This window comes from Phocoena phocoena, chromosome 6, assembly GCF_963924675.1.
Source record: "Phocoena phocoena chromosome 6, mPhoPho1.1, whole genome shotgun sequence".
Lineage (NCBI taxonomy): Eukaryota > Metazoa > Chordata > Mammalia > Artiodactyla > Phocoenidae > Phocoena > Phocoena phocoena.
This window is the reverse complement of record NC_089224.1, coordinates 93,598,804-93,624,672: the sequence shown is the minus strand read 5'-3', so window position 1 is coordinate 93,624,672 and position 25,869 is coordinate 93,598,804. Positions and strand designations below refer to the sequence as shown.

Genomic DNA, 25,869 nt, shown 5'->3' with positions numbered 1-25,869 from the left:
TGATCACATTATACCTTGCCAAACTTTCTTTCCATAGATCAAAGAAGTAGAAGTGAATAATAAGTAATTAACAGATGACCAGCTCTCTTCCCCAGCTTCACCTTCAGTAATCTCACAAACAAACTGTGTGAACAAGATAGCATAAAAAGAGAGATCACGAGGAGGCAACAAGCCTGCATGCAGTGGGAGATGGCTATGAGTCTGATCCCCTATCTCAGTGACTGAGATTACTTCCCTTTTTCCCTTTAGACACTTTCATGGCCAAGCAGAATCTTCAGAGTTGGTTTTGGGACATGAGCCCACCTTCTCCCCAGATTGCCCAGTTTTCTAATTAAAGCAACTTTCCTTTCTACCAACAGTTGCCTCTTGAGTATTGGCTTTTGATCGGCAAGCAGCCGAACCTGAGTTTGGTAACATATTTGCACGTCTCAAATAACATTATTGGGCTTCCCTGGTGGCGCAGTGGTTGAGAGTCCGCCTGCCGATGCGGGGGACGTGGGTTCGTGCCCTGGTTCGGGAAGATCCCACATGCTGCGGGGCAGCTGGGCCCGTGAGCCATGGCCGCTGAGCCTGCGCGTCCGGAGCCTGTGCTCTGCAGCGGGAGAGGCCACAGCAGTGAGAGGCCCACGTGCCACAAAAAATTTTTAAAAATTAAAAAATAAATAAAATAAAATAACATTATTGGGACTTCCCTGGTGGTCCAGTGAGTAAGACTCTGCTCTCCCAATGCAGGGGCCCCAGGTTTAAACCCCGGTCAGGGAACTGATCCCACATGCCTGCCGCAGCTAAGAGTTTGCATGCCGCAACTAAGAAGTCTGCATGCCACAACCGAGAAGTCCACATGCTGCAACTAAAAGATCCCACGTGCTGCAACTAAGAGCTGGCACAGCCAAAATAAATAAATATTTTAAAAAGGAAAAAGAATAAAATAACATTACTAATCATAGTTTACAGATATCCCATAAGTATGACCTTTCCTAAATTTGCTCTTACCTATTAGAGGAATCCGTCTTGCCTGTACTGGAAAGTAAGACAGAACAGTGAAAAGTATGGGGCTTTGGAGCTTGTTAACTCAGATTCAAATCTCAACCCTGCGACTGACTAGCTATGTGATTGTGTCTAAGTTATTTTACTTCTTAGAACTTCAGTTTCCTTAGGCTCTGAGGAAGATAATAAGAACAAGTGCTTCCCTGAAGTGTTATAAGGACAAGAAATACTAGGTACCAAGCTCTTCTCTAGGATAAGGCTCACAGCTGGTGTTGCACCAATGTATCTCCTAGTACTGTGGGAAGAGGCATAATCATCCTCTCCTGAAATGCAGTGTCTTACATGTATTAAGGGGCTCTTTCAATCATGAGAATAATATTACTACCCAGTTTTATAATTATTTCCCAAGCATTATCTTACCAGGCCAATGCAATGGAAGTTGTATAGAAGGAAGAGGAGATGAGTGTCTATTCTGAAAGTGCGTTGCCATAGAAAAAGGTCAGAAGGAATCCTCCCCAAACAGAGAACAAGGACTTTTGCTTCTTACACTGTAGGCATCTGTATTGTCTGAATTATTTGACAAGATGCATTCTCTTATTACTTCTGTGATTGTATTTAACAGTGAATTGTTCCCTCAGCTAGCTAGATCAGAGCTCTCTGAACCGGAAGGCTGGAGGGCTGAACTGAATTTGGTTTTGTCTCAGAGCAAAGTAAGGGAAAATGCTCTCCCTTGACCTTTTCCCCACATTCTAATTCTGTCTGTGATGACTTAACCACCATGACTTAGCTTAATCACCATGACTTGGCAAATTTCAGTGATTACGCCTGACAGAGTCACAGTGACTGGGATCCTGTTTGACCTGGTGTGGCCAAATCTTATCCATACCTTCTATTTGAAATCAAGTGAGTAAATGTTTTTTTTAAAAAAAAAAACAAAAAGTGAGTAAATGTTTGAGGGATACTTTGTTCCAGGCACTTTATTGCTATAATTCTTATTGCTTTCCAAAGACTCTTCACACCAGTGATTTTGTTAACACTGCCAGTGTCCAATAACAAAGAGTGTCTTTCTCATCTCTGATTCTCTGATATACCTGAAACATGCTTTGTTCACAGCTCAATATTTTTAAATATTTAATTTTTTAAAAGTCATGATAGAGAAGAGAGGAAGGAAGGTGTTTAGGGGGCTTGCTACTCGCCAGTCCTTTATGTCCCATGTCACACAATCTTTACAACAATCCTGTTTAACAGTGTAGTGGACGTGACAGATGTTTCCCTAAAATCCACTCCACATATGCCACATACGCCAGGTAAGCTTTGGAAACACACCTCACAGGCAGAGGGGACTTCCTGACCAATTGCCATGATATTCCTCTCTTCATCTGGAAGAAGGATGGACTTCATCAATTCTCACCAGGGAACCAGGGAGGCACAGGCTCACCTGCTCCATTTGCAGGGGGTCAGGGCTGGATTCAGTGGTTCCAGAAACCCTAACTACAGTGGCTTAAAAAGCACTTTTTGTTTTCATGTAACAAGGAGTCCAAAGAAGGAAGTCCAGGGCTCATGCAACTACTTAGGAAACCAGACATCTTTTCCCTTTCTCTACTGCCACCTGTCGTGAGTGGCTCCATGGTCACAAAATGTTTGTTGCACCACTGGGCAGCATCTCCACATTTCAGGCAGGAAGAAAGACAAAGGACAAAAGATGCATGTCTATTGAGTTTCTCCCTTTTTATTTTAACTGGGAAACAATATGTTTCCTAAAAGCCCTACCCATTAGATTTCTGCTTGTCTCATTGACCAGAACTATGTCAAAATCCCAGCCACAAAGGAGCCTGGAAGCAGAGTTCTTTAACTGGGTACACGGCTACCCTAAACAAAATTAGGGTATGTATGTAGGAAGGACAAAGAGGATATTGGATATTGGACAGGCAGCCAACATGGTCTGCCACTGGATATACCAGGCATGAAATCTTTTTATATCTGGCTCTCTGCCATTAAGTGTACATACTTATTACTTTGGTTACTTTGCAATATTTCTTAGAGAATAGAGGAAACCATACATTTTCTGAGCCACAAATGGGAAAGCATATGTTGCAACTGGATGTCACCACTTGGGCCAATGTCTCAGATAAAAAGAGGGAAGCAGGTTGTCTTGTGTCCATGGCACTGGACTGTAGCAAAACCTCTCTCTACCCTCTGCTAAGAAGATGGGGGAGGGGTGTCTTGATTTCCTCACTGCGCATATTTCATTTTGGACTGAGGGCCAGAGGGTTGAGTTCTTCATACTCATCAGAGTTTACAGTGTATTATCACCACTGGTCTGCCAAATTCTCTCTCTCCCTCTGTCTCTCATTAATTTATGTGCCTTTAAAAAGCAATCCCCATTCCCTACTCTTCTCCTCCTGATACCATAGGCAACTATTGTGATGTATTTAATATGTAGTTTGTATTTTTTGTAAATGTTCTTGCATAATGTGCACTGAGGGCTCATACTTTTAGTTTATAGAAGTGATATCGGGTCATACACTTCTTTCTGTTCCTTTCTTTTCTCATGCAGCATTGTGTTTTTAGGATCCATCCAGGTTGCTTTATGTCCATCTAGCCCAGTGCTTCTGATAGCTGTGTAATACCTCCCAGTGTACATCCACCACACTTTACCCATACACTCTGTTATGAGCTGAATTATGTTCTCCCAAAATTCACGTGTTGAAACCCCAAACCTAGAACCTCAGAATATAATCATTTTTGGAGATAGGAATTTAATGAGGTAATTAAGTTTAAGCGAGATCATATGAGTGGGCTCTAATCCATGTATCTGGAGACAGGGCTTTTTTTTTTAATTTATTTATTTTTGGCTGCTTTAGGTCTTCATTGCTACAGGAAGGCAAGCGGGGGCTACTCTTCATTGCAGTGTGTGGGCTTCTCATTGCGGTGGCTTCTGTTTGTGGCAGAGCACGGGCTCTAGGCACGCGGGCTTCAGTAGTTGTGGCTCGCGGGCCCTAGAGCACATGCTCAGTAGTTGTGGCACACGGGCTTAGTTGCTCTGCAGCATGTGGGATCTTCCTGGACCAGGGCTCGAACCCACGTCCCCTGCATTGGCAGGCGGATTCTTAACCACTGCGCCACCAGGGAAGTCCCTGGAGACAGGGCTTTCAAAGAGATGATTAAATCCAACTGAGACTGTTAGGTAAGGTTATAATCCAATATGATTGGTGTCCTTAAAGAAGAGAGAGAGACACCTGGGATGTATGTGCACTGAGAAAAGGCCATGTGAAGACACAGAAAGAAGGCCGCCATCTGCAAGCCAAGGAGCAAGGGTTCAGGAAAAACCAAACCTGCCAACACTTTGATCTTGGACTTCCAGCCTCCATAGCCATGAGGAAATAAACGTCTGTTGTTTAAGCCACCGAGTCTATGGTATTTTGTTATGGCAGCCCTAGCAATCCAATATACACTCTTTCAGAGACATCCACATTTCTTTCAACTCTTGTGGAAAGTTTTTGAAGCCAGCAAACAGTCTTTCCTGCGAATCTGGCAATACTGTATAGCTAACATCTGATATTACTTAACGCTATCCTCTTGGAGTTCTGAATCTGTCACTCAGTGCCTTGTTAAAAAGAATCCTATCCAAAAAAAAAAAAAAAAAAAAAAAGAATCCTATCCCTGATTTAGATAACCCAGGCCTAAGATTTTCAGTCTGGGAAAATAAAAAATAAGATGCAGAGTACCAGCTTTAGAATGATCACGTGTTTGTGAAAACGGGGCGGGGGGCGGGGAACCTTCTAAGTGTATATGTCTGAACGACTGTGGAGAAGAGAGGGAAAGGGTCAACACTGGACTGGTAACATCTGTTACCTTTCGGAGAGGGTAATGCAGGAGAAGGGGCAGTGTTCTTTAAACATCTTTGCATTATTTCACTGTTTATATGACCGACCAGGATTGGGCTCGGAGTTGGGGGTATACGATTGAATGACGCAGTGTGGGGTGCCTGGGACTGACTCAGGGCCAGTGGGGAAGTCAAAAGATTGTTACCGGGATCTAGTGTTTATTGAGCTTACCACGCGCCAGTACTAGTCTAAGCACTTGGTGTTAACTCATTTTATTCTTTAAAAAGACTTAATTTTCATAAAGCACTACTCTTATCCCTATCTTGCAGATGGGTCAATTAGGCAGGAAGGGGTTAAGTAGCTCATTCAGAGCTGCGCCGTTAGGAAGTGGTGGCCGCAGGCTTGGAACCGAGCCCGGGCACCTTTGCCTTAAGCACACCGCCTCCCTGGATCCACCTTTCCTCCAGGAGTCGGCGGGGAAAGGCCCTACCCAGGGCTGGGTGTTGCAGGGCTGCGGCGGGGTAGGGCGCCCTAGCTGCAGGGGCGCTAACTCCTGCCCGGGAGAGTCTGAGACTCACTGAGTAGGTGAGCCTTGAATTGGCTCTTGCAGGGTAAAGAGGTGTTCATCAGGGAGACTGGGGGGCAGGCGGGCACCGGGCCAGCACCCGAGTGCCAGGGTCGGGGCGGGGACGCCGGGCAAGCTGCGGGACTGAGGAGGAGCCCCCCGGCCGCGGCCGCTGGGGGAACCCGCCTTAGTCCCCGTGCTCCCTGCCTGAGCGGCGGGGGCCGCGGCTCGTTCTCCCACGCAGCATCTTCCAGCGGGTTTCCAGTTAGGACACTGGTGCAGGTACACACACACACACACACACGCACACACACACACTCTCGATCCCTGGGTTTCCCTCCTGTGACTGACACACACACACACACACACACACACACACACACACACACACACACACACACACACACACACACACACACACACACTCCTCGATCCCTGGGTTTCCCTCCTGTGACCCTCCCCGGGCCCCGACCGGCCGTAAATCCCGACTTCCGGAGTTCCGCTGCGCAGTCCCAACTCCCTGCTTCAGGTAATGGAGCCTGCGGACGTTGGTAAGTAAATATCCCCACCCCACAGTTTTAGAATCTAGACTCCCCTGTGGCGGAGCGTTTGCGTGCTGCTCGCCCTCTCCTAGTGCTGAGTAACCTCTGCGTCTTGCCCTCGGAAGAAACCTGGAAGCAGGATGCCCGGGCCGATGCTTCCTGGCCCGTGCAGGTTCTTGGAGAGATCGGAGACGGCTGCCGGAGGGAAGGGCGTGGCCTGGCAGTATTTTGGGTGCCTGGCATAGCTGCCTGCACCTGGGAGGGGGCTGGCGAAGGAACGTGCGGGACTACAAAAGTGGGACAAGTGTGGAAGGAGAAGAAAGGCAGGGGTCGGAATTCATTTAACGGACGGGTATGGGCGCGGCGAGGAGGTGGGATCCGGGGGCGAGTGCGCCTGGGCCGGGCATCCCACCTGGCCCCCTTCCTCTAGCGGGGCGGAAGGGGGGGCTCGTCCTGATCCTCGCCTGCCTCTGCAGTCGCGCCCTTTCCACGGGTGCTTCTGGACTTATGGCGAGTCCAGAATTCTCAGCGGCTGCCTTTTTTGGGAAAAAAAGACAAGTAGGAACAGGAAGGTTTCGGGTCGAACCACCTCGATCGCTCCAAGGAAAATGCCCTGAGAGCTCAGGGCCGCCTGAATCATCTTCTCTTGGCCTTGTCTGCAGGCAAGTTTAAACCGAAACAGACCCAAATTGATTTCCCCGTTGGTGCCAAAGAAAACTCGCGCCTGAAAATGGGGCTGAGCGCAGCGCCACCCGGCGGTTGTCAGGTGTTCCTGAGACTGCTTGCCTTAGAACGCAGCGCTCTGGCCCTGGGAAAAGATGTGCATGGACGTCGGTTCTTTGTGTTTGATGCTTTTTCTTAGAATTCGCTTCATATGAGGAGAGAAATGGAATATTTGCACTCCAGGTAGTTGTTCAGCGCCCTAGCGAAACCTTAGCAGTGGCTAGGAAGAATTTGTGGGTTAACATTGTTCCTTGCCTTGGAGATTTCTAAGGTAGCCTCAGTTTCCTCTTCTGCACAACTGTGCACTGGCAATGATAATACCTATCTTATAGGGAAATTACGAGGGTAAACTGAGATGATAAGTATGACGTGCTTAACACACCAATAGAAACAGTGAATACTACTAAATAAACGTGATTGACATTAAATGATAATGGTAAAGTTGATGACGGGTAGACCCTGCTGTGCGGCCTCAGTGCAACACTTAGGGAACCATAAGAATCCAGTCACTTCATGGCATTGACTACATGTTTACTGTGTTCTAGGAGCTTCAGGATGGTTCATGCTAAGAGCTGGACCCTGAAGAAACACTTCGTAGGCCACCCTACTAATAGTGACTTTGAATTGAAGACAGTCGAACTCCCACCCTTAAAAAATAGAGGTAAGTCATACTCATTAGATTTAAGTTGGAAGAGACGATATCAGTTTGCCTTTGCTGGGTAACAAACTACCTCCACATTTATTGACTTCAAACAACAATCATTTATTAGTTCACAATTCTGTGGGTTGGCAGTTTGGGCTGGGTTAAGTTGGTGGGCCTTGTGTAGGTCTCATCTGGGCTAAATGGTTAACTTAGGATGGTCATCACTCACATGTCATGTTAGCCGGCTTTCTGCTCAGGTGCACACCTCACTTCTCCTCTATGTGGCCTCTCTAGCTGGCTGGTTTGAGCTCTTTGTTTTCACTGTGATTTCATAAATCTAGAGCAGCAAGAATTGGCAAGATCCAATATGCAAGCACTTTTCAAACCTCTACTTATATCATCTTTGCTAATATGATGTTCATCAAAGCAAGCCCAGATTCAAGGTGTGGCAGTAGACTTCTTGATGGGAGGACGGCAAAGAAGCCCACACACAGGGATGGTTGGTATCTGTGGCCCTTTTGCAAACGGCCGCAGAGACCTTTTCAAGGCTGTGTGTGTGAAGCCTCAATGTCATGTTAGAAGATCCCTCTACTTCCCTTGGTAACTGAAACGCATGCTTGGGTGCATTGTTCCTCCTGACTTTCGCTAGCCCATGGGGAGTATTTCCTCTCTGTCCCAGTGAGCCCCACGATGACAGTAGGGTAAGAACTGCCTAGCAGCAGTGTGAAGACCTCAGACTATCCCTGTGAGCAGACAATATCCCTGCAGAAATTGAAGGGAGAGAAATGGCGACACATCCCATCACATGTTTGGAGATAAGCTTTGCAGAGCACTTGCTAAAGGGTGTCTTTAAGGGCTATTTTCAGGTAGGTAAGCTTTGAGAAAAGGGCATGCAATCAAGTAGCATGGCAAAGTTATCGATCCCATCTAGGTTGGGATAACCTAGAACTCAGAACCAAAATTCCAGAGGATGGGTGCATGAGGGTCACTCCAGCAAAATGCATGTATTTTTTAATACTAACTGAGGCTGGTAATAAAACCCTATGTGAGCCCTGTAACACAGTGGTTACAAATGTGGCCCTGGTCAAGATACTTAACCTAAGCTTAAATAAAATGGAAACAATAATTGTTCAGAACATCATATGAAATAATCTATGTAAAGCATGGAGTGAGTGCTGAGTAAATAAACATAATTTTAAATTTTATTTAAAAATTTTAAAAATAATTTTTACTTTTATTAACTGGACTGAGCCCAAGGTGAGAGCTCTTTTTGGCTCTTCAGTAGAAAGCACAGATGAGAGGGCAACCCTGAAGCAGAGAGATTGTCTGTGTTTATTTAGAAAGCCAGAGACAAGGCATCAGGCCAGGGTTTCTAATTGCCTGTGGAATGCTTTATTTTGTAGAGGTCCTGCTGGAAGCTTTGTTCTTCACTGTGGATCCTTATATGAGGTATTATTTTCCTCCAGAAAATTCTTATGTTGTGCACTGGACTCTAGTTTGATGTGGTCAATCTTTTAAAATATCCAGCTGATTCAAAATGCTATGGCTTCCCCGTTTCTCCTAGAAGGATGTCAGTGATGGGATTCACGGATGCTCATCTTTTTCAGGCGAAAGTCTGAGCAGAGCAGTGAGGGATTACACTGGCCCCTTTACTTTACAACCATCCCCTATCTTCATGTGCACAATTTACCTCTCATTGTTCACCAGAATTCCTTCCCAAAAACTTAAAAGAAGAAAGAAGCCAAGCTCGAATTTCTCCATTTCACTACTGGCAAATAATTTGGGTAGAGAAAGACGCTAAGACTAAAATTAGGTTTTCTTGCCTTTCCTTTATCTATATTCTTTTAATTTAGGTAATCTGCAGTCGACTCAAACGTGTGTACTCAGTAAACAGTTCAGGGAGAGGAGAGAATAAACGCTTTCACTGGCCACTGACTCAGTAACTTTTTGCCTAGGTAAACAATGCAGCCATCATTCTTTTAAATAATTTTTTTCATAGCTGATTGGTAGAGATTAAAATCTAAAGTGAGGGCTTCCCTGGTGGCTCAGTGGTTGAGAGTCCGCCTGCTGAGGCAGGGGACACAGGTTCGTGCCCCGGTCCGGGAAGATCCCACATGCCGCGGAGCGGCTAGGCCCATGAGCCATGGCCGCTGAGCTTGTGCGTCCAGAGCCTGTGCCCCGCAACAGGAGAGGCCAAAACAGTGAGAGGCCCGCGTACCGCAAAAAAAAAAAAAAAATCTAAAGTGAAAAAAATATATTTCCAAATGTTAACTAGCATCCCTTTTTGTGTATCTAGTGTTTTGGGTAACAAGTACCCAGTGGTACCTGGCTTATGTTTTTTTGTTTTGTTTTGTTTTTTTATTAATTTTTATTGGAGTATAGTTGCTTTACAATGTTGTGTTAGCTTCTACTGCACAGCAAAACGAATCAGCCATACATATACATATACCCCCTCCCTTTTGGGTTTCCCTCCCATTTAGGACACCACAGTGCATTAAGTACAGTTCCCTGTGCTATACAGTATGTTCCCATCAGTTGTCTCTTTTATACATAGTATCAATAGTATGTATGTGTCAATCCCAATATCCTAATTCCTCCCACCCCCCCGCTTTCCCCCTTGGTATCCATACGTTTGTTCTCTACATCTGTGTCTCTATTTCTGCTTTTCAAATAAGGTCATCTATACCATTTTTCTAGATTCCACATATATGCGTTAATATACGATATTTATTTTTCTCTTTCTGACTTACTTCACTCTGTATGACACTCTCTAGGTCCATCCACATCTCTACAAATGACCCAGTTTTGTTCCTTTTTATGGTTGAGCAATATTCCATTGTATATATGTACCACATCTTCTTTATCCATTCCTCTCTTGATGGACATTTAGGTTGCTTCCAACAGTGGGGGTGGAAGGCAGGTTGCATTGGGTTATCAAGTGAATGGGAAGTGAAGAGATTTGGCTGTTAAAAGAAGAGGGAGGGGCTTCCCTGGTGGTGCAGTGGTTGAGAGTCCGCCTGCTGATGCAGGGGACACGGGTTTGTGCCCCGGTCCGGGAGGATCCCACATGCCGCGGAGCGGCTGGGCCCGTGAGCCACGGCCGCTGGGTCGGCGTGTCCGGAGCCTGTGCTCCGCAGCGGGAGAGGCCACAGCAGTGAGAGGCCCGTGTAATGCAAACAAACAAAAAAAAAAAGGAGAGAGAGAGACGAGGTAGAGATAGGATGAGATTGTAAGAAAGGGACAGTAAGAGAGGAGAATGTTGAGGATTCAAAAGAGAGGAAGGGCTAAGAAATGGAGGGTAGCCTCTGAAGAAGAGAAGAGGCTGATGTCCAGGTCACCTTGAGACAGACGATGAACACCTCTTGCTTAGAGAGAAGAGTGAGTGATGACAGGGACAGATGCTGGACCAGTTGAGAATTCCTCTCTGAGGGCCCATATTTTTCCTTGAGGAGGAGGCACCAATGGCTAAGAATTCAGATGGAGAGATGTGGTAGGGTGTTAAATCATGGAACATGAAACTCAATACCCCTTTGTGACCACTAACCATGCAGCATCGGACTCCCTTGAAAGGAAAGGGGTTTCCCGTGTCTGAATGTGCTGTCTCTTTCAGGGTTGTGGAAAGTAAAAACTCAGCCTTCCCAATAGGAACAACTGTAGTGGCTCCTTCCGGCTGGACGGCGCACTCCATTTCTGATGGGAAAGACCTGGAAAAGCTGCTTGCAGAGTGGCCAGACATGTTACCACTGTCTTTGGCTCTGGGAATGGTTGGCATGCCCAGGTGAGTTTCATGGGTTTATTTCACTCATTTGAATACCTGATATCCTGGTTTTCCAAAATGGTTGGTCCAGAACTTGATCAACGAGAAGAGACTCGAGACGTTCTAGGCTCAGGGGCTGATTAGAAAGGATGATGGGACTAAGAAGAGAAGAAAGGGGCTAGAGTTAGCCTTGGGACTGAAGGAGAGAGAGGGGAAATCAGGTACAAAGAGAAAGTGCCGGTGAGGGGCAGCATGGGAGGGAGAGGAAGCACAGTCCCTCTCAAGCCTCTGTAAACGGTGTGACACAAAGAAACCAGCTCCTTCTGTCCCTGGAAAGGTCTTGGCTTCACCCCTCACTCATGTCTGCTTCCATTTCAGAGTCTAAAAAGGGAAAAAGAGTTCAGTGTACCTTGGCCTTTCTGTACTGTCTCTGATACCTCACCTCCTTTCCACATCTGAGTTTCCAGAGGTGTCAGGGGATCTGAAGTTTAAATAACCGAGATGAATCCCAGTATAGTTGTACAGTCAGTGTGGTGCAGATTTAAAACACTCAAGTGTCTCTTGGCCTTATCCCTCAGGAAGACTCCTGGTCAGTTCATCCTGTGTCTGCCCTCCAGGGCCCAGCTGCACTTTGCACCTCAAGTTTTCCTCTCATGTCCTGGAGAAGCAAGGTCACCTGAATTCCCTTTGAAGTCCCCCAAATTTTCCTAGCCTTGAAAGTTTCTCTAAGTAATTTCTCCAGGTTGTGTGATCCTTTTCTTTCTTCATTCCTTCTTCCCACCCTTCCTCCCTCTTTCTTTTCACCCTTTGAAGGACTTCTAAAGAATGAAACGGAAATATATATATCCCCAAATGATCAGCCTCCAGCAAAACCAGTCCCATACCCCCCAAGTTCATATAACACACAGGATTTGAGCTCCTCAGAATTGCCACAGCCAAGAGACAACATTGTGAAATTAGAGGATGCTTAAGGCATTAAACAGAATGACGGCCCTTTCCGGTCTGTCCTGCCTGCCTGTACCCTCTACTAGTGAGAGCTCTTCCTCTCCCACCTTGTTATCCCACCCATCCTTCTCTAAATGGTGAGCTGGGGGTAGGAGCATGGGGGTGAAGGTGGACATGAGGAAACCAAGGAGCCAGTCTCCCGTGACTTAGCTGGAGAGAAAATAATTGGTAAAACATTAGGAGATTTGAATTCTAAAAACAGAGGATAATGTATTCACTTGTGGGTATATTTCTCATTCACCCATTTCAAGCCCCTAAGGAGTATGCTTCTACTCCAGGTAATCAGCTTATACCAGTGGTTCTCAAAGACTGAGGGGGTGGGGTTACATATGCCATGTTTCTAGCCTCCATGAGCAGCACACCACCAATTCTTTGACAATTCCTGCCATTATGCGCCCTTACCAGTGGGATGGGTCAACCCTTCCAGAATGCTGGAACTTCTACTATAAACTATAAAAGAAGTTGAACTTTGAAACCTAGGGTCTTTCAGCTGTCCAGGCTCCAAAGATTTAACATCCTCCCAAAGTATTGCATTATTTCCTTCTATAGGATCTCTGTCTTCTTGTTAAGCTGGAAGAGTTCAAGTGTTTTGCTCTCTAACCTGTTGATTCTATCCAGTCCCCCTTCGTCCAAAGCATACCTTTCATTTTCCCTCTAGGATTTCTTTACTGCTGACTTCTTCATCCTATCTCCATTTTACTTTTAAAAGGAGGTGATGTTTGGGAAAGACCTTGTACATCTTAGGTCAGTATGTCTAACTGAAAGCTGATTTTGCAACCATCTAGACGGGAGACTGGGGGAGGGGGTGTACGGGCTGTCATGGGTGGAATGACCCAATCTGAAAATGTACCTTCTGCTTCTCTTTGGGAGTTAGGCTAACTTGCCTAGCGTACTCGGATATCAGCATTCATTAAGGCGGTGGTTCTCAGTTGCTTGCATTCATAAGAATCACCTAGAGTCCTATTCAAATTCATATATCCACATCCCAGTATTTTTGAATCAGTGGGTTTGAGGCAGGGTCTGGGAATCTAAATTTTTAATAAAGCTCCAGGTGATTCTGAGAAAAGTGGTGTTCCATCCATCTTTTGAAAACAGTGGGTTAAGGGAATATTAGATATTTGGATCCTCAGAAGAAGTGCTGTTTGCCTTTCACTGCTTTCCCTTCAATGCCCAATTCTAACGAGCCCTCACATGTAGTCACGGCTGAATAAGCTTAAGTCACGCCAACGTGTAGTTTGTTTTACTCAGAAATGACTTTATGTGAATTGTCTGAAATTTTGCCAGTGGCTTAACAATCACCGTAATGGGTACAGATTTCATGGGCTCAGACTCAGGGGTGAAAAAATAGAACTTAAAATTTTTCTACTCCTGTACTTCATTTCTATCTCAAACTGGTGTAATAAAATAAAACCTCCGTTAAGCCAGTGATTTCTCCCATCATTTCAGGTTTAAAACTCATAATTTCCTTTGTCTTCTCCGTAGGGTTGATGCAAAGCTCACAGGGCTAACACAAACCCAGTAGAGGGGGGACAACTTCTTGCTTTTGATCTTACTTGTGCGTTGGTCCCCCCCTCTCAAAGTGTAACTTTTCTCGGGCTTCCCTGGTGGTGCAGTGGTTGAGAGTCCGCCTGCCGATGCAGGGGACGAGGGTTCGTGCCCCGGTCCGGGAGGATCCCACATGCCGCGGAGCGGCTGGGCCCGTGAGCCATGGCCGCTGAGCCTGCGCGTCCGGAGGAGCCTGTGCTCCGCAACGGGAGAGGCTGCGGCGGTGAGAGGCCCGCGTACCGCAAAAAAAAAAAAAAAAAAAAAGTGTAACTTTTCTCATTGAGTCCTCAGCCACATCCCCTTCCAAGCTGGAAATCCACTGAAGTGTGGTGGTTTCTTGACCTAATAATCCCCATTGGTGCTATGTGAGCTGCATCTTTGCAGGCCCACTAGTCGTTTCCCTGCAAGCTAACTTCGGCATCTCACTAGGGATGAGGTGGGGAGACTGCAGATGTTCTTTCATACCACTCTGGAGCCATGGGAAGTTCAAGGTGTTTCTTCCTGACCCTCTCAGGCCTAGACACCATATACCGTTATATCTGTTTATGATGTCATGGAGGCTTTCCCCATGAAGCTCTCCATCTCCCTAGAACTTACATAGGAATGAGGCATAAGCTCTCTGTTCTTGGATCCCTACAGTTTAAGGGGATCTATTTTCTTTCACCCCTGAAACTTGTCCTGGGGGTGGACAGGATGCTTTCCCCTTCCAGCCACCTCTCTGTTCCCTCCCTAGTTCCCATCATCTTTTTTCCTCTCCTGGAGGTAAGGAAGGAGGAGGTGGACCATTAGTGGCTAGTAATATCCATTTCCTATATTTTCTGTCTTTTACCTGGACCCATGGCCCTGAGCTGCTGAGAAGGCCTTCAGGGTATATATAAATGAGATACAGAAAGAAACAAATTTATCCCCATAGCCTTACTTTTCTTCCCTTAGCCTAACAGCCTACTCTGGTCTGCTTGACATCTCCGGTGTGCAGGGTGGAGAAACAGTGCTGGTTAACGTGGCCACAGGAGCAATGGGCTCCGTTGTGGGACAGATCGCTAAGCTCAAGGTAAGTGTCTTCCTCCGTAACAAACATTTACTCAGAGCCCACAGCGTGCCCTGGGAATGCAGAGGTGAACACACCAGACCTTTTGTCGTCTCAGGGAGTTTGGTCTACTAGTCGATTTCGTTGAGAAGCTGGAGATGGGGAATGATTGAGAAACGTGGGGGGAATGGGGAAAATGGCCCAGCAAAGATGACCTGAACATTGTAATTTGATACCACTGCAGGTCTCAAGTCAGGAATGGCCTCTGCTAGAGCAGTGAATTTGTAAGCAGTAACTATTTTCATAGTTTTTACTGAACTTTTCTTATTACAACTTAATCTCCTTTCTTCATGATTGCCCCTAACAATTAAAAGAGGGACTTGAGATCAGCCAACCAAGAGTCATCACCCACACGGCCCCATTGCAAAGGCTACTGCAGTCAGCCCAGAGCGGTGGGGCCTCAGCTTGGGAACTAACTCATGGGAGGCACGCAGGGCATGGAAACATTGCCTCTGATCTGGACAGGTGTCTGTGCTCAAGAGATCTGATTTGATGGTAGGGGTACAAGACATCAGGCAGCTCACACATGGTCAGGATGTATGTATCACATAGTGGAAATGTTCCAAGGTGATCTGGTTTGGCTTATCCTTTGCCAGAGGCTGGATGTTGGATGCAGGATCTAGTTTCCAGGGAAAGAGTTAGGGAGAATACAGATGAGTACAGGACTACAACCAGCAGCCAAGGGTTTGGGCTGGTCTCCAGTGCTAATGGGAGCTTGGAATACAAATAAAGAGATGAGGCTGTCATACAGGTTGCAAATTTTGCAGTTAAGGAATTACATTAGTTGTCTAATGTTAAAGCATAATAGCATTCTGAAATAATTGTTATTTACCAATGGTGTATTATGAATTTATACTTTTGGATTTGATTTAATAACATTTTATATAGAATTTTTGCATCTATATTCATAGGTGAGTTTGGTTTAAAGTTTTTTGTTTGGAACTTATCAGTGTTTAGCTTTGGGTTATGCTAGACTTAACAAAATGAATTAGTAATACTTCCAAAATTCAAATTTTAAATGTTTTATTAAAACTTACAAAATGAATTAGTAATACTTCCAAAATTCAAATTTTAAATGTTTTATTAAAACTTCAAGGGATTTTTATTTCAAAAATTTGATAGGACATATTTTTTAATTAGGGAAGAGCCGTCTTTCTCCCTTTTCTTATCTTTTTCTTTTTTCTGGCTGATGCCATGCAGCATGTGGGATCTTCGTTCCCCAACCAGGGATCAAACCCATGCCCCCTGCCATGGAAGCACAGAGTCTTAACCACTGGACCACCAGGGAAGTCCTGATAGGACTCATTCTTAAACCTATTCTTTTATAAACTCCATTAGAGACTGCCATGCTAAGAAGTTTGTGCTTAATCCTTGGAGGAATGACATGATTAATTCTGCATTTTAGAGAAATCTTTTTGACCCTGGGAGGTGAACAGTTCATAGGGACACAATACTAGAAACAAGAAGTCAGATTAGGATGCTCTTACAATAATTCAGATGAAAATTATGATGCCCTGACAGTGAAGATGGGACGTCAGAGGCAGCTTTTAAGGATATTTGTTGAAAAAGAACAAACACCTGGTGATTGGATGTGGCTAACAAGAGAAAGGAAAGCATCTCCTTTGACCTACATGTTTCAGGTTTGGATAACTGCGTGGTATCACCCACTACAATAGAGAATAGAGGAGGAACAACAGGTAAGAAGCAAGGGAAAAAAAAGATTCCATTTTAGACACATTGATTATGAGGCCCCTTAGGCTCTCCAAGTGAAGATTGTTATAGGTTGTTGGAAATACTGATTTGGAACTCAGGAGAGAGGCATGGCTGGAGTTAATAAACAAGGGAATCATCTGCATGAAGGTGGTAGTGAGGTCATAAGAGTAAATGAGATCATCTTATGAGAGTATAAGGTTAGAAGGCAAAAGGACCAAGGATAAGAGATTTTGCAAAATTGTTTTTTCTTGAATCGTGTAGGAATGGAAAAAGTATATGGCAGTTGTTTGTACAGATACATGTACGAACCCAAAGGCCTTTCCCCAATTGAGAGTGAACAGAGGCCGATATTCTGGTCTTCACAATAGTTTCAGAATAGAAGAGAGCTTTCTGAAGATCTACTCTCTATGTACCAATATAATCTCTAGTCTCAACCTGAAAGTGCTTCTCAGAATGCACTCCAGTTCCTCTATGATTAGGCCGCACCTAGTCCAATGCTTTGGGCCAAATCACAGAACACGGGGCAGTTGCCAGGAGGGCCGTCTTTGATATGAGAGTCCCAGGGCAGAGCCAAAATTATAGTCTAAAGAGTCACTGCACCAGGAGATAGCATGCAAGTCATTGCAAGGGAGAAGAAGCCCCAACATAAAGAAACAGGAGAGTCAAGCCAGCAGGTTGAAATGAGCTGCAAACCACCTAAACATAGGAGGGTTCGGTGGGGTGGTCAGAGGCAGGCTGAAGTTATGATTGGGTTGTATCATAGGCTAGTTTAGGGATGAATTTCGCCTAGGGGGTGTGTTGGCCCATTATATATGTGGCTCAGCACCTAGGAGGGTGTTCTGGAGGAACCTGGCCATTCTAGACTAGGAGGATAGACTTGGCCCATGCCTGTGGTTTATAAATGGTTTCCATTTTTCTCCCCATTTAGGGCTTCAAAGTTGTTGGAGCAGCAGGGTCTGACAAAAGGGTTGCCTGCCTTGAAAAGTATGGATCTGATGTTGCCTTTAACTACAAAACAGTGAAGTCTTTGGAAGAAACTTTGCAAAAAGCCTCTCCTGAGAGTTATGATTGTGATTTTGATAATGTAAGTACAAATTGGACTTAATATCTGATTTACTAGCAAAGCAATGAAGTACTATATGAGGGAATCTACTTCTAGAGTTTCCATCTAAAAATATATGAGGAAAGCACATATGCCTTTTTTAAAAAACAGCTTTATTGAGATATAATTTACCTGTTTAAAGCATAGAACTCAGTAATTTTTAGTGTATTCACAGAATTGTACAACCCTTGCCACAACTTTAGAACATTTTCATCACCCTGAAAAGAAATGCTTGTGTTCATTAGCAGTCACTCCCCTTTGTCCCCCCAAAAGTGATATTTTGTGACTGGCTTCTTACATTTAGCATGTTTTCAAGGTCCATCCATATTGTAGCATGTATCATTTTTTCATTCCTTTTTTAAAAAAATTTTTATTGAAATATAGTTGATTTACAATGTTACTTCATTTTCTTTTTTTAAAAATAAATTTATTTATTTATTTATTTTGGCTGCATTGGGTCTTTGTTGCTGCGAGCAGGCTTTCTCTAGTTGTGGTGAGCAGGGGCTACTCTTCGTTGTGGTGCGTGGGCTTCTCATTGCGGTGGCACAGGCTCTAGATGCACAGGCTCAGTAGTTGTGGCACGTGGGCTTATTTGCTCCGCGGCATGTGGGATCTTCCCGGACCAGGGATCGAACCCGTGTCCCCTGCATTGGCAGGCAGATTCTGAACCACTGCACCACCAGGGAAGTCCCTCATTTGTTTTTATGGCCAAATAATATTCCATTGTATGGATATATCACATTTTATTCATCCATCCATCGGTTGATGGGCAATTGAGTCATTCACACCTCTCGGCTATTATGTATAATGCTGGCTATGACCATTCATGTACAAGTGTTTGTGTGGATATATGTGTTCATTTCTCTTGACTACAATCAGAATTGTTGGGTCATATGGTAACTCCACGTTTAATATTTTGAGGAACTGTCATACTATTTTGCAAAATGGCTGCACTATTTTACATTGTCATCAGCAATCTGTAAGGGTTCCAATTTCTCCAAATCTTCAGCAGCGTTTATTATCTGTCATTTTGATTGTGGCTATCCTAGTGAGTTTGAAGTGATATTTTGTTGTGGTTTTGATTTGCATTTCTCCAATGGCTAGTGATGTTGAGCATCTTTTCATGTGCTTATTGGCCATTTGTATGTCTTCTTTGGAGAAATGTTTGCTCAAATCCTTTGACCATTTTCAGTTGTGTTATTTGTTGAGTTGTCAGAGTTCTTTATATATTCTGGACCCAAGTCCCTTATCAGATACAGTCAATTCTCAGTATTCCTGTTCTATAAGTTCCTATAGAACTTTATGTTCTATAAAGTCACCACAAACACTGAACCATTGCTCCTACTGGAAGGGTGCACACACATGCACATATCTTACATAGATTACAATCTTTAGTCCTTCCTATAACTTCTCTTTTATTTTAAAAGAGAAAATTTTTGTTTAAAAGTGTTAAGTAACTTGTCTGAGGCTGCCCCAGGACTAATCCTCCCACAGTTGGGATTCATACTCCATTCAGCTGGCCCCAGAGCTGGAGCTTCTTGAACCACTCTGCACTGCCCACTACTGTCTTCATCCTCTGGTAATCTCGGTATGAGAGCTAAAAAAAGAAGGCAGACCCTTGGCCTTTTTTGACCTCAGCTGGGAACTTTGTGTCTCTTTTGCCACTCGCCACTCTGTGTATGTCTGCAGATGACCAGGGAAAGCTCTATGAGTATTGAGGTTATAAATAAATTTTAGCAAGTAGTCCAGTTCTCAATTATGGAATATACTTACAATGAGGATCATTAGTAATAATATCTCCTGTATAGGGTTTGCAAACATTTTCTCTCATTCTGCGAGTTGCTTTCACTTTCTGTTTTTTTCTTCCACTTTCTTGATGGTGTCCTTTGAAACACAAAAGTTTTAAATTTTTGATGAAGTCCAATTTATTTTTTCTTTTGTTGCTTAGGCTTTTGGTGTCATGTCTAAGAAGCCTTTGCCTTATCCAAGGTCGCAAAGGTTTACTCCTATGGTTTTTTCCTAAGAGTTTTATCGTTTTAGCTCTTACATTTAGGTCTATGACACGTTTTGTTTGTTTGTTTGTTTGTTTCGGTACACGGGCCTCTCACTGTTGTGGCCTCTCCCGTTGCGGAGCACAGGCTCCGGACACGCGGGCTCAGCGGCCGTGGCTCACGGGCCCAGCCACTCCGCGGCACGTGGGATCTTCCCGGACCGGGGCACGAACCCGTGTCCCCTGCATCGGCAGGCGGACTGTCAACCACTGTGCCACCAGAGAAGCCCTATGACATGTTTTAAGTTAATTTTTGTGTATCGTGTAAGGGAGGAGTCCTATTTCATTCTTTTCCATGTGGATGTCAGTTGTTCTGTACCATTTGTTAAAAAGACTGTTTTTTCCCCTGTTGAATTGTTTTGGCACTCTTGTCAAAAATCAATTGACTATAAATGTAAGGACTTATTCTGGACTCTCAATTTAGTACTATTGATCTATATTTCCGTTCTCACACTGTCTTGATTGATGTAGCTTCATAGTAAGTTTTGAGATCGGAAACTGTGAGTCCTCCAACTTTGTTCTTGATATATGGCTTCTGAGTTATTTTTCCATACTTTTAGATAAAGCAATGAGATTACTGAACAGGTCAGAAAACCCCAAATGATAATGAAGTAAAATTTACAAGTTATATAAGGTGTATTTCTACAGTCAAATGAAAATGCCTAGTTTCTAATGTCTCTTTCCAACTGCAATTTTCTGCCCTGCAGTGCTAATTTAATCAGTGTTATTGCTGCTAAAACAAGTATTGTGAAATGATCGTTGTGAGTTAATGATTCTCCTGAGTCTTCTAGGGTTTAGATTATTTAAAGGTTTTGGTTTTTTGTTTCCCTGTCTGTTTAGGTGGGTGTAGAGTTTTCCAACGTTGTTATCCCCCAGATTAAGAAATTTGGAAGACTTGCTATTGCTATACGTGGGCCCATCTCGACATATAACAGAACCGGCCCCTTTCCCCCAGGTAATGAGCTCACGCACATGATCACAGGTATAGAAAGACGGGACAAGGAGGAGATTCACAGATATGGTGTAGGCCAGTGACTATCAAAGTTTTTAACAGATTTCCTAATATTCTTGATGAAATAGTGTTTATTAAACTAAAAATATAGAATTGTGTATATTTGTGCTAAATCAGCTTTTATTGGATTTTGACATAGAGAAATAACAGGCGCTGAAAATATGGAAGAAACAGAGTTATTAAAAGTTTTAGTTTTTTACCTACTGTTTTCTGCAAAGTTGTGAAAAGCCATGATTCGATTTAGAAATAGAACACGTTGTCCTGGCTGGGAAAAAATGAGGGTTCTTCAGGATATTCGGGATGTGCTGGAGGTTTGGGGGTGGGTAGACAGTGGCTTAATGTAGGTGAAGGGAAAACAGGCTGCCATTTCCTTCAGACAGTAGTGGGCAGAGTTTCCTACAGCAGCACCAAACTGACAATTTCCACTACAAGGGAAAGGGGCATGCGTTTTCTCTCCATCCCTAGAACGTCCTTGTTTCACTTCTCCTGTGCCCTGCCAGGCCCTCCATCCCCCGCTTCTCCACTCTCTTATGCTGAGACCTTCCCCTCCCACCTCCATGCCCAAATAAGTCTAAAAGCAGTATCAACTAGAGAACTATGTTCATTAAATCTCAATTTTCTAAGAGATGTCCTATAGGCCTCTTATTTTACAGATGGGGAGATGGATGGCCAAAAGGACCAGAGACTCTTTCAATCCTATTAGCGACAGACTCAAAATAAAAGCAGATCTTCTGAACTCCTCATACAGAGTCGTTTCTGCTACAAATGATTCTGTGCTGTTGGTGAGATTACAGATTTACCTGCGGTCTAAAAATTAAAAAAAGGAGAAAGGGCTTCCCTGGTGGCGCAGTGGTTGAGAGTCCACCTGCCGATGCAGGGGACACGGGTTCATACCCTGGTCCGGGAAGATCCCACATGCCGCAAAAAAAAAAAAAAAAAAAGGAGAAAGAACAAAAAGGAATCTTCCAGATTACCATCAGGATCCAGGCAACCACAAATAAATGGGTTATTTGTTCTATGATGGGCTTCACTCGTGGGAATGAAACCTTATAACCCTGCTAGTTAACAACACCTCGGCTACACTGAGACAGGTGGGTGGGAGTGGAAGAGGCTGAGGAAGGCCCACTTGTAGATTCCCTGTTGGGTTGTGAAAAATCAAAGACGCTACTTTCTCCAAGAAGGATACTCCAGGTGCACCTGGCAATCTTATTAGGGACTTTTTCCCCCCATATTTTTCTAATTGATGCTAAGCTAGCGTCCTGGGAAATCTTCCTGCCAATTGAGCAGAGGTCCAGGATGCATTTTCCTGACGACAGCCAAATATTTTGGATACAGTAACTTGATCTAGGCTTTTAAGCAATTAGTCTTTGCAAGTTCAGCGGCTCAGGGCTCAGGTCTTTGAGACCTATCTGGCCTTGTGGACAAGCTGGCCTTGTCCATTCCATTTTAATCAAGTGAGATTCTGCTCTGCCTCTGATCTCCAGAAATTCTAACATATTTCACTGTTAGGAGAGCTCGGAGGCAAGTACTTGTTTCTCCCAGCTCTCATGCCACATTTGTTTTCTACTCGCAATAAAGAGACCACATCCCCATCAGCATGCACAATCCCAGAAACAGTATTTCATCATCTTCCAAGATGAGAAAATGAGGACTCCACTTCTTAACCCAAGAGAAATATGGCTGGGGTGAGTCGTCCGCAGAAGCACTCTTTCTGCAAGGCTAATCTAGCATTTGGATGTTCCCCTCTCGTGTCTCGCTCATCTTGCATCAGTTTCTTTTGCTTCAGGACAAAGCCCTACTTTTCCTTCTTTATCTCTCTTTTTTTTTTTTTTTTTTTGGCTTCTTTGGGTCTTCATTGCTGCAGGTGGGCTTTCTCTAGTTGTGTTGAGCGGCGGCTACAGGCTTCAGTAGTTGCAGTGTGCGGGCTCAGTAGTTGTGGCTTGCAGGCTCTAGAGTGCAGACTCAGTAGTTGTGGCACACAGGCTTAGTTGCTCTGCGGCACGTGGGATCTTCCCGGACCGGGGCGCGAAACCGTGTCCCCTGCATCGGCAGGCGGACTCTCAACCACTGCGCCACCAGGGAAGCCCCACGCTCTTGCTTTTAAATATCATCAGTATGCTGACAGCTCCCAACTGTCTGTCTCCAGCCTAGATCTCTCCCCTGAGCTCTAGACTGTTGAGCAGCTGTGCTTGGATGTGCAATACGCTTCTCCATCTCTGTCTTAAAGTGTTAAAAACCGAAAATGTCTTGATCTTTCCTGCCAAACTTGCTCTATATATAGACCGCACCGTCTCAGTTATGACAACCTTTTTAGTTGCTCAATTCAAAAACGTTGAAATTATCTTTGATTCCTTTCTTTCTCTCATATCCATGTCTAATCTGTCGGCAAATTCTGGTGGCCCAACCTCGGAGATACATTCAGAATCTGCCCTGTTTCCCCTCCTTCACTGCCACCATCCTGGTCTAGGCCACCATCTTGTCTGGCCTGGATGTTGTGGTGGCCTCTAAGCTGCTCTCCCACTTTTTCACCCCTACAGACAATTCCCAACACAGCAGCCAGAGTGATCTTTTAAAGCATAAATCACACCAAGTCATCTTACGCTCAAAACCCTGCAAAGCTCCCCATTTCACTTAGAATAAACCCTGCGAGGCTGGACACTATCTGGCCTCCGTTACCTCTCTAGTTTCATTGCTTACTGTCTCTCCCCACACCCCTCCACTTCTCCATAATTGCTTACCTAATTCTCACCCCCTCCTTCAAGTTTTTGCTGAAAACTGCCTTCTGAATGAGGAAGCTTTGAACATGACCCTATTTTATATTGCAATCCCCCTTCACTGGTTGAGCCTCCTTATCTTACTTTGATCCATAGCAATTATCATCTTTTAACATAATATACACTATAATTCACTTAATTGTCTGTCTCCCTCGCATGAGAATGTAACCTCCCCGAGGGCAGCAGTATTCACGCATTTTGTTTGCTGATGTATCCACACCACCCAGGATAGTCTGAATAGGCACTAGATGAACATTGTCCAGACGAATGAGTGTTAGAGGGGCGTATATTTTGCCATGGCTCTTCCAGGTCCTAGAGTGGAGTCGTCTTATAGCCATGCCTTATAGATCCAGAGGAAGAATCCAATCGCTTTGTCCTGAGCTGTGATCATTTTCCCACCTTACGCCATGTGGAGTTTTAGTCAACAGAAATCTGAATAACCGAGGTGGCATTATTTTCATTTCCCAGGAGAAAAGTGGTACCATACTTCCTAACTCCTGGCTTCCTGATCATTTCCAAATTCAAAGACATAGATGGCTCCCCTGGCATCCCCTGGAGCTTGGCGTTTTTCCCAGTCTAACACTCTCCAAGTGCTGGGCTGGGCTCTTTCCAGGGAGCTGGGAAGAGTGGGATGCGTTTAGAGTTCCCAGTGTGTAGCCTCTTTGTCCCTGTTGGTGAAATCAAACATGATCACAGCTGACAGCAGACACCACTGTGCTGGTGTCCCAAATGCTTTCTTCCTACAAAGTGAACCTAATTATAATTTTGTTTTAAGTAACTAGTGAATTGGTTTAATTTCTCTCTCTTCTACTTATTTCGTTCTCATCCCTCCCCCTTTCTTTTCTTTTTTTTTTTTTCTTTGTGATACACGGGCCTCTCACTGTTGTGACCTCTCCCCTTGCAGAGCACAGGCTCCGGACGCACAGGCCCAGCCGCTCCGCGGCATGTGGGATCTTTCCGGACCGGGGCACGAACCCGTGTCCCCTGCATCAGCAGGTGGACTCTCAACCACTGCGCCACCAGGGAAGCCCCCTCCCCCCTTTTTTAATACACTTTTTATTTTAGAATAGTTTTAGAGTTACAGAAAAATTCCTGAGAGTAGAGAGTTCCCATATACCCTGTATTCTATTATATCCTAATTTCCCATATTATTAACATTTTATATTAGTATTCACCCTCTACTTTTAACCTCTAAACTTTTGATTATAGCTTTTGACCCTTTCCAGGTTCTTGGCCTCTTCAAGCACAGGAATGAGCTGGGGCTTTCTATTGATAGTTATGTGTTCAAATCCCAGCTTCCCTACATACTAGTTGAGTGAGCTCAAGCAAATAAATAGTCCCTCCATAAATCCATAAAGGATGCTAAACCATCACTGGATACATTAGGGAAAAATAGTATAAGGTGACTTAGGTCTCCACATAAGACCTCTTTAAAATAATGTGAGAATGTGAATTAGTTCTATTTAGTAGACTGTGCCTTGTAGAAAAAAGAGAAATGAAAATCCTTCTTCACTAAATGAACTCTTCCCTCCCACACTCCTAAATGAATGTTAAACACCTACTGAACAAATCTTAGCTTGAAGGGAAGACATATTTTTAGACTGCCATTGTATTTACATTTCCTGAACAGGTTCTGCCTCTTCAGGGGTCAAATAGAGGTAATGATGCTACAGCATTGGGCTACTGGAAAGATGAACACAGATGATACCCTGCAAGGATGTCCCCTGCTCCATCTGCTTCCGCCTCTTCTGAGATCATTACATTATTAAATTTTTTGTTCAATTTACTTAGAAATTAATTAATTGCTTCCTTGTGACATTTCTCGTATTGTTATGCTGTGATCTGACGCCTATTATTAAACTCTTATGTGTGCTGTAATCTGTTACATACACTGTGTATGTGGGTCATGCCCCCCAATTGACTATAAGTTCAAAGAGGACAGGGTCTCCACTTCCTAGTTCCAAGTTTCCCATGATGTACTGATAAATTTGTTGCTACAGTGAGAAGAGTATATAATTTAGAATATGAAATTAATCTATTATACTTGTTGTTGTTTTGATACAGAGTAAAATCCAGTACCATGAACACATCACTGAAGGATTTGAAAGCATGCCAGCTGCATTTATGGGAATGCTGAGAGAATTTGGGGAAGCAATAGTGAAAGCATGAACAAAAATGACACATGGAATCTAGAAATCATTTGGATGATTACTTAGTTTCTTTATAATCATTTAGTAAAAGGTATGCTGTCTTCATGATCTAAAAAACATTAATTGTAATGCATCTGATCTACCTAATAAAATACATTTAAGTGGAATATAATTAGCAAGAGAGAGGGAAAATTTCATATTGAACAATGGCCAAGTGAACTTACTGCCTGCTCTAGTTCCCTCAGGGTTATGGTAGAAAATAATGGCTCTGGAGTCCAAAAGTTTACTGCTTCTGTGACCTTGAACTTCTGATTTTTCATCTGTAAAGTGAGGACAGTAACATCTGCTTCACATACATATTATACATTTATTTAAAACACCAGCATA

General features: G+C 44.1%; 1 protein-coding gene across 1 annotated transcript; it reads left to right on the top strand.

The window, feature by feature from the left end:
- The first annotated feature begins 7,199 nt into the window (after positions 1 to 7,199).
- Positions 7,200 to 25,501, top strand: PTGR1 (prostaglandin reductase 1). The gene is given in 7 exon segments (XM_065879931.1): positions 7,200 to 7,305; positions 8,691 to 8,736; positions 10,898 to 11,065; positions 14,528 to 14,645; positions 17,323 to 17,478; positions 20,387 to 20,625; positions 25,399 to 25,501. Coding segments are annotated over 7 exon segments (936 nt in total).
- Positions 25,502 to 25,869: the final 368 nt, after the last annotated feature.